Here is a 9,810-nt window from a genome sequence, read left to right on the forward strand (position 1 = left end):
AGTATAATTTATGCCAAAGACATTGTAATAAGCAAGTAGCAGCATGTAAGCTAAAGCCATCTGTTTGTTCTAGTTTCAAACTCTTCAGTTTTGTTACAGTTGCTTTAAATCTTCCACGATACTTTTAACTGCTGTGTTTTAGGGATAACAAATGTACAGCTTCTGTTTAAATAAATTTAAGATTTATAGGCAGATAGTCCTGTATAAAAATATAGAAGATATATTACTAATGTAATGTGACGATGTATGTCTTTTGAGGTATTTCATTGTCACTTAAACTAATAACTGAATTTCATTACTAAAGGCAGGATAATAGTCTTCAATTGGACAGGTCTTCATAGAGTTATACAGCACCAAAGAATGGTACTAATAAACAACAACACCCTGTCTGCTCCTCCCCTCCCCTTTTTGCCCCCCCCCCCCCCCCAAAAAAAAAAAAAAAAAGAAAAAAAAAGGAAAAATGTTTTTGCCTTTCGTGAATCGTACTTTTTATGTTACAGGGGCTAATAAAATCTTAAACTTCAGCTTGTAGGTGGAAAAACTAATTTGCTGCTTCTTTCTTCCCCCAAATAGTGAGGAATTTAATTTAAAAAATGGAACAGAATAGAAAAACAGTAGTTAAAGCTGTCGTCTGTATATCAGCTGTCTTGTGGCCATGCCTTGATTAATACATAATCAGTCCTTGAAACAGGCCTGCTGCTGCTCAGATATATAGAGCCCTTCTGTTTGGGAATGATTTCTGCTCCAAAATAGAGCCCAGAAATTTCAGCCGTGTTTCACTTAAAGATTGTTACAGCTTTTTCAGAAAAATGAGTGTTGGCCACTACTGTCAGCTCAGAATCTAGGGGCCTTGGAGGAGAAAGTGCCAGAAAATTATCCATCTTAACCTTCCGTTTGGTTCAGTTTCAAGGACTGATCGTTTACAAGCTCTTTATCTGCTAAGTGAAAATACGACCAAGGAAAAGTGAGCCTAACCATCCTGAAGTAGGTCAGGACTTTTCTTCAAAAAATATTTCTTAATTCCCTGCGTTAACACAGGGTTTTGTGGCGGTCGGCAGGAATCCTTAGCAATTTTTTTATTTTTTCACACCATCTAGTGGCTGAAAATGAGAGATGCAGGTACTGACAGGAGGTGATGTGAATAAATCCAAAATGGTGTCATAAATTCAGCTTCAGCTTGAACCTAGCCATGGCTTTATTGCCTTTCTATCATCTGTCAGCCAGGTAGGAACATTGTTCTTGGAGAAATCACATTTTGCTGATAAGGAGTTAAGTACAAGTATAGTGGTGTTATGGTAGGAAGGGTGAAGCTTTAACAAACTATTGAGCATTTTTGTACAACCCATGATATTTCCTTATTTTACAATGAAATATAAGTGGTATATGTTCTAATGATTGTGATAAAAGATACATTTTTTTTTTTTTCCCAGCACTATTTAGGCCAAAGCAATCTAGTTTTACCTGTTTTTCAAAAACGCAAGAGAAACCAAGGGAAAAGTGACTATTGTTTTCCAATAGATGAGTCATTAGTGCAACTGAAATAGTTATGAACCAGTCTTGCAAATATGGGCATTGATATCATTTAAATAAAGCTAGATGAACAATTTGTTACATGCAAGTTGTAACTTAGATGAATGCCTTTTAAAAGAAACAGCAAGATTTTGGTTTGGTGGTGTTTAATTACTGAAGTAGCTAAACATTATGCAAATACAAATCCCTCATAATTTACTTTAAATTGAGCATCTAAAATCAGTGTTAATGTAATGAGCATGATTTGCATGCTTATACGTGTATAATACAAATACCTATGCATTACTAATTTAATTACTGTACAAAAGTAAGTATTCATTGTTCAGAAGATGCATTTAGTAACTATTTTAGCTATTTTCTAAACATTCGTGGATGTTTAGACTGTGCATGGCAGCGGTTCTATGGACTCTTGCTTACATATATATATTTTGGTTTTTTTGTTGTTTTAACTCTGAGAGTAAAAGTTGAGTCTTTAATTTGAGCAGAATTAGCAGAACTATAGCAACAGTACTTACTAGACTTATTTAGAAAATCAAAACAAAAAGCCCAGCCTTTTCAAATGAATAGATCAGTTTATCTGTGCATTCATCACTTTAATTTATTCTTGAATATTTAAGTGACTTTTATAACTTATGCTATGAATCATGTGAGCTTTCAGAAATTTGTATACCCCTCTTTCACCATGCAGTCGAAAACATTTTATGGCTCTGCTGATTGAGGGACTCATCGGATTTCTTAGTTAACATTGACTATTAGAAATGCAATACTTGGGTGGCTTATTTTCTAAGATGATGATTGCTCTTAATTCCTGATTGTTTATGGGCCTCCCTTTGCTTTCAAGCCCACATGATAAATGGGAAAACAAACCATGATGTAACAATTCTTTTTATAAATCCTCCAGAGCTCTTATTCAGGAAATCAATTTCTAGTAACAAAGCCAACTGTGAGTATTGGTAGCTGTATTTTGTTTTAAAGTTCGCTGCGCACGATTCACCGGAGTGCAGCCGTTGCAGTATTTGTTTTATATGCATACTTCACGTTCAGAAACTTGATAGTTTCATCAGCCAGTTGCAAGTACTAATGGAAATTTATTTAGACATTAGCAGGCACTTGCTCTGGCAGAATTACTGGCATTTCTTAACTTTTAACCTTATTCATTTTCTCCTACATTTCTATTTATATTTGCATTAAATTAACAGATAATACTTAAAAATTAGAAATTGTTATCTCTAACCAGAATACTCCTTCCCTCTTATTATTTGAGTATGTGCTAATGTGATGTAATTCTACTCACTCTGGTGTTCATGATTCATGAACATCTCATTTATGATTTAAACTTTTCCTCTAGAATTTTCCGTGAAAGCAGAGCATTAGCTTGGCATCTAGCTAACCCCTAAGTTAGTAACTAAGTTAGTCATTGCATGCTTCCAGTGGGAGATTTTTGTTCTTTCAACACAACAAATGCTTGTTGAAAGACTCAAGTCATAAATACAAAACCTATATTTTATGCTAAGTGAAAAAAAGAAAGAAATCTCCATAGGTTAGATTACTGCTAAAGTAAAACGGAACAGTGCAGCCACTTAATTATGAGTATGAGCATGTTGTATGTTTTGTGTACAACTGTCATGAAGTATATTTATTCAGTATATTTAAAAAAAAAAAAGATGTTAAAGGCATGGTAAAATCCAAAGTGTTTTTGTGAGGCCATCATCTGGCTCACCAGACAGAGAGGCATATTTAATGATGACCTTGCTGTTCACGATCGTACTGCCTGTGTCTACGTTAGCAAATAAGGTGTACTATATACATGGCTAAGAGTAGAGTGAGGGCCCTTCAGTGGAAGATTAATTAAGACAGACTAACACAAAGTGACTCGAGTTCTGTTGGTCTGCATACCAATAATAAGCATTTACCTACCTGATCAGAAGAAACGTTGGCATCTTGTTGTGTAATAGAAGATAATGGCCCTTCAACCAGGGCCAGCTTTGGTTCTAAAGTCAGTCTGCTTATTCTGATTGAACACTTTCCAATGGATGTCTGTTTTGTCTCATGTCATTTCAGGAAATAAAACCTAATAACGCTACCATATAGTAAATCTGAGGCTTGTATTCTTAAAGATGACTATTTTATTGCTGCCTTAAAACAACTCTACTACCTGTGAAGAAGTCTCATTCAGTTATCTAAAACATTTATCATTTTCTGCTTTTTAGAGAAAATGCTGTTCTGTGACAAAAATGCTCCCTAGTTGATAGTGCATCATTCAGCAATTACACCAAAGGAAGTTCTGAAATTTTTTTAGCTGGCTTCAATCTTCTGGATGAATTAGAGGTGTCTTAAAATATTATCTTGCCAAATTGCCCCCTAGGATATTCTTTAGGAAAAAAATAAAATCTCCCTGGTTCCCTCACTTTAGATCGATAGGAGAGGCTACCTAATTTAACCCCAAACAAGGCTATAAATACATTTTGCTTTTCAGTTTTATGGTTTGCAGATCTTCAGTCTGTAAGTTAATATTACTTATGATGCCTTGGGAGAAGGTGGGAGAAAAATCTTGAATTCACATGCTTCAGCTGTGTGGGTTTTTTTTTATAAATTATAAATCCATTATTTCCTTGAAGGCTTTGATGCATAATTATGATTTTCAGTAATCCTTTAAAAAACAAAAATAGCAAAACAAACAAAAAACCCAACGACATACTATAGGTGTTGAACAATAGGGACTAACTGAGCAAGAATGAGATGTTCTCAACTTTTACTGATGCCGGTAGAAGTGAATATGGTACAAAGCATCTAGAGATCCTCGTTTATTCATAGGATCTGTTTCTAAAGGTGAGGAGACACGTGGAAATACTCTTGCATATCAAAAATCTCTTTTGCATATCAAAATGTCCTTCTGTGTAGTAAACAAACCTTAGATCTTACCTTAGTATGACCTATAGGTCATACTTGAGAAACAGGTAGTATGTTTCTACTACTGCACTTTCTGCAAATGTAAAAACTTCTAAGGTCAGTATCTCATGGAATCTAGGTGCACACGTATCAGTGCAGTGCAATGGGCGGAATGGGGCGAGAAGCATCTGCTTGCAGTGTGTTCAGCTGGGAGCCCTTTAGGAGGAGCCTGTAAAGCCAGATGACATTTTTTTTCCTAACACTGCTGTACAGAGAGTGTTTTGCCAGCAGGTTAAGTCATAACCTGTTCCTTGCTGCCTTGTGAAATTACTCTGGTTAATAAATTTCTGCTGGGAAAAAAAAAAAAAAAAAATCCACTCTTTTACCAATGGTGAAAACACAGAAGTGACTTAAAAAACATTTGGTCATCTGTTTGGCTGGTTGTTCTGCATTTTGTGACATAATATATTCCACTACAGCGGTGTTTGTGTTGCAGCGGTGGTGCTGGCCTCTTCCTCCCCTCCTCTGCCAACTCTGTCTGCTGTGGTAAATGTGCTCCAGTCACATGGCAGATCGTGGCCGCACACTTGTGCATTCTCCTCATTGCAGTGTGGCTGCATTTGGCCCTGCCCCCTTTCCTATCCTTCTGTTTGCCTTGGAGCAATTCATTTTGCAGTTATTGAATTTCTTAGGAGAATTATTTTTATACAGCAAGCATCACAGCACCTCTGGATCTTGATAGCATTTCTACATAAGGAGAAAGAGGCTTTGTGTTAGTAATTACCTAACATTGTCAGGAGCTGACTGCAGGCCTCTTTCTAGTGATAACAGAATAACCACATAATGTAGCTTTATAGCACATGATTAATAGAAAATAATTACACATCCTACAAAGGGATGCAATATTTCTTATAAATTGACTACAATGGTTTCCTGTAGATTAAAGGACTCTTCATTATTTTATCAGTCCTTCTGAAGTACAGTCGCTTGCCTATGTTAGCAGTGATGTTAAGAGCCGAATGCAGTGAGGGATACCAGATGGTAGGTCCAGTGGTACCTGAGATCATAAGCTGATGCTTGCAAAAGGACTGTGCTTCCCAACTCCTGAGAACTAATATAAAACTCGTGACTGTCTTCAGATCTTTCTGTGTTTTGAGCCTATTGGGCTTCAGAATTATACTGTACACATCACCGGCAGCAGTAGTAGACATACAGGCTTCACAACAGCAGTGTATTATCTAAATTACATCATCTTGAAGGAGTTTATCACTGATGCTATTGATAGAATCAATACAGCAGTTTGGATTTTATATGACACTTCAAGAAAGGAGTGGGGAACTGCCTTTGTGTCTGACCAGCGAGCACTCCTTCATACTTCTGAAGACAGAGAGGAGTGGCTAGGAGTTCAGAGAAAAATGTCTGTACTTTAATCGGTTTAAAAGGGGACTACTGTACTATTGTTCTAAAACCTGAAATTAAAGTTTTATGTTCTTGGTAACCATGTATTTGTATTATCTTTTTGCTCAGACTTCCATGGTCTGCAGATGGTTTAATTGGGATTCATGTTGCTCTTGAGGCCCATGTGAAGAATAGTAATGATGGAGTAAAAGCTTCTGTGTTGGAATATTGTCTGTATAGTATAATGGTTGCAGTGAATCTTTAAATTAGTTTACTAGTCTGTTACATCAACATTCATTTCATCTTCTCACTTAGCTTCATGCCAGCGCAGTAAGTGGTGTATTAGTAAGTAACAAAACCCAGAAAGTTTTCAAAACAGCAACATGCTCTTAATTTTCATTTGAGGTGTCTGAATTGTTTTGTTTTAAAGCAATTATTTCTGAGTTCATGTAGTTGCTAAGTGGAACATTTTCAATGGATAATATAGTCCACAGGCTCTTTGTGTGCTATTTGTCATGCAATTTAATGACCACTTAACTAAGCCACTTCCCTCATTTCATGTATTGTTTGTTTTTTTGGCTGATGTCTAGCAAAACTTGCTTAATCTCTTTTGTCAGGCTCTTCATGACTTCCGTGTAACAGCTTAAAATCTTTTGTTGCTTTTTCTTGGAGAGATTTATTACTGAGATTCCAGCAGTATACGTGAGTACTGCTCCTTTCAGCAGTTTCCCACTGTAGTCTAGAAATACTGTTTGTATATTTAACCAGTGTACTGTAAGATAAAATACAAATTTTAAACAGGCTGATCTGGAACATTATAAACTTTGGTGTCAGGGTGCTACCCAGCCTTCTAAAGATTTGGAGTGCAACATGCACCCTATGGGAAAGGTTGTGAGTAGTTCTCAACTTCTGCTCAAAATAGTTTTCTCACTGCCCATCAGGTTCAGGTACCCCTTGACTTTCAGAGCATCCGTACAAGCCCATACTGCAGTGGGAGGTGGAGGTATTTTTGCAGCTAATTTGTGAGTTTACATCGTAAATGAAGGTTTTCCTGCTATTTTTTGCATGGATTTTCTTGAAGCCACACTTAGTGCTGTATTTTATGGGTGGCAGGATAGAGCCCTTTAAATCACCAACTCCTGTTTGCACAGTGAAGAAAGAAAATGTTTAAGATTGGTGTTCAGCCTTCCACAGAAAGAAAATAAAGCGTGTGTGTGCCTGCCTGCCTGCCTGCGTGTTTTGGGAGAGGAAAAAAAAAGAGCTTGGGCCAACATGAAAGTGAGCCATCAACAGGGCTTCATTGCAGTTACACACAGGGAGAGCTGAGTACATGAAGCACCTCATAGGACCCTAGAGAACTCTCCACCAGGCCAGATATGCCAGCAGCAAATCATTATAGCTCAGCCTCTAATGAAACTCCATTAACCCTTAAGCTCCACTTGACTATTAATAACCAAAAAACTTATCTGCAGTCAAAATAATAGCTTATAGTGTCATCTCAGTAGGTCCATTAATTAAAAAATCCTACAGTCTTCAGCTTTTCTCATCAGAAGAGCAGTATAGCAGGGAGCAGATGTTGCTTATCAGGGATATCTGTGTCTTTCGTATTTTCCGTGTTTGTTCCAAAGTAATTTCTATCTAACTAATCATTCAATTTTTGAATGGGATCTCTGTTTTAATAATGCTTCATTTGTAACTCAATATATGAGAGTATGCAATTTCAGCTGTTACAATTTATTGAACTGCTGTTAGGATTGATCTTAAAATATTTACCTCATAGGAAAAAAATTAAATTTGGATCCCACAATACTCTTACTTGGTATTGCTTTTGGAAGATATTATTTCTTTAAACTATTATAATTCATTTTGTTTCATATTTATCTCACTAGGCCTAAACAAATTTCAAACTAAAGTACATTAGTCATCTGTCAGACATATGAGATCTTCTGTAGAATTTTCTACAAGCCTAAAGCAATAGTAGATGTTGTCCATTGAAAGAGATTATATCTTGGACTGATAGTATTCCCTTCGCATTTGAACAAAGTGTTATTTAAAAGAAGTTGATTTTGAGTTTCTTAGACTTTAGCCTTGTGATACTGAAAGAATCCCAGCTGATCCTTTATGCCAATGTTGTGCTGTGAGTTATTGTTACAAAAACAAGGTTTTTATGTTCGTGGCGAATACAAGACGTAGAGAACAGCTGCTTTTGGTTGTAGGGAAGTGTGGCCATAATTAAGAAATTTTCCTGAGTATGTCTAACCTTTTTAAAATTTAGCTTCTCTCTTTGCCTAACTCTGTATATGAATGCCTCTAACCAAAAGATATAATGTTTTAATTTTCAGTTGAAATGGTAATAACTGTATGTAAGAGAAAGCAACCATAAGGAGTTGCATACAAAACTCTATTGCATTTATATCAGACTAAAGGTTAATATTGCATATTGTTTTCAATTAGGAGTACAATAGATTTGGCTGGTGGGTAGGAGAAATGAAGGGAACCATTGGCTTGGTGCCTAAAGCCTACATAATGGAGATGTATGATATTTGAGAGGCCTGGGTAAGTACATTTTAATCCAATCTTCTGTAATGGCTTGTGTGTTCCCTTGTTCTCTGTTTCTTAAGTATTTCTTTCCTGGAACCTTTGTAGGAGTCCTGTTAACATAAAGACTATGGCAAAATATATTGAAGGTTCAATTTAAGCATTTCTCCTGGGATTCCATACGAATTATTAAACTACAGTATACAAAAGATGATGTATTTTATAACTGCATTTCTTTTCCAGATTTTGGGGGGTAAAACAATATTGGTGGTTAGTTCTGGTTAGTTTTGTTAATTTACTGATATGTACGTATTTTTGCAGAAATCTGTGGAAAATGGAAGGTGTTTGGACTGTATTTTATATGTATTTCTGAGGTTTTGGGGTCAGTGATGAACTTTCAACTTCTCTGTCCCTTTTCAGGAGAAGTCTGCGCTTGAAATCAGGAGTGGTGTGCAGCTGCAGTTTACAGACCTGACCTCTGAAAGATGAAGATTCTGCCGTATACATTTTGTGGTTTCAGTGAATGTAGTCAGATTGTAGCCTTGTATATATGTATTAAACGTTCAAAACAGCAATTGATCACAATTCTGCGGAAATGTTCTTGGTCCCTTTTTATAGAATTGTACTGCTAGGAAATGAAATAGATGGTATTTAACATATGGGGCACAAGCAGTCACACAGCGCCTGTTGCTCTTAAGTGTATTAGCAGCACTCTATTGCTATAGGCTTGTGTTCTAACCCACGCAGTTTGGCTCTGTGTTCCCATTACTCAGATTGAGAAAAATGGAGCTGAACTTTGAAAGCAGAAAACTATTGCTCAGTTCACGCGTACGTTAATTGCTGGAGTAGTTCACATTTTTGCGGTTTCTATGAGAATCAAAGGAAATTTCTATGTAATATTGTAAGTCTTAAGGTTGTTCTGCTTCCAAATGTGTTTTTTTTTTTGTTCATTTACATTCTTCAATTTTTTACATTTCAGCCGATGATTTATTTTTCTTCTATATTTAGCATTGTTAATATGAACCAGTTAGGTTACAACCAAATGAAGACTTTGTTCTTGTGCTGATGTACGTCAGTCTGTGTGGGGTAGCATTCTGACTTGCTGAATTACGAATTATTTTGGCAAAAATAACGCATTAGAACACTTTCTGGTAAGCCAACATGAGCTGAATTGCAGGTAAGAATGATTTTGTAGGTGGTGATGGTGTAATACTTTCAAAATCTGACCTTGTAAAGGGCTGCTTGCAATCTTTAATGTCGCATCCAGAACTCTGTAGCTAGGAGCATCAGCTGAAGCAAACAGAAAGCCCCCTCTAAAATACTCTCACTTGTGGACAAGGAGTTGGCTATGTCAGACTTAATGCTTGTTTGGGAGATTTGCATTGCTGTTAGCATGCAGGATCCTCTGTTCTGGATCCTCCCACCCAGTAATGTCTGAGGGCCAGGAGGGCGGCC

The 9,810-nt window shown here is 36.5% G+C and overlaps 1 protein-coding gene across 1 annotated transcript in view; it reads left to right on the plus strand.

The window, feature by feature from the left end:
- Window positions 1–8,940, plus strand: part of SKAP2 (src kinase associated phosphoprotein 2) — a 108,925-nt gene extending 99,985 nt beyond the window's left edge. Inside the window, exons 12-13 of the mRNA XM_042817166.1 lie at window positions 8,272–8,373; window positions 8,776–8,940. Coding sequence (XP_042673100.1) covers window positions 8,272–8,364 — 93 coding nt within the window. The 3' untranslated portion in view covers window positions 8,365–8,373; window positions 8,776–8,940. The remainder of the gene's footprint in view (window positions 1–8,271; window positions 8,374–8,775) is intronic.
- The last annotated feature ends 870 nt before the right edge of the window (window positions 8,941–9,810 follow it).

The sequence above is a fragment of the Centrocercus urophasianus genome, unplaced genomic scaffold (assembly GCF_019232065.1).
Source record: "Centrocercus urophasianus isolate 14NV4802_14NV808 unplaced genomic scaffold, USGS_Curo_1.0 seq_16, whole genome shotgun sequence".
NCBI classification, from domain to species: Eukaryota; Metazoa; Chordata; class Aves; order Galliformes; family Phasianidae; genus Centrocercus; species Centrocercus urophasianus.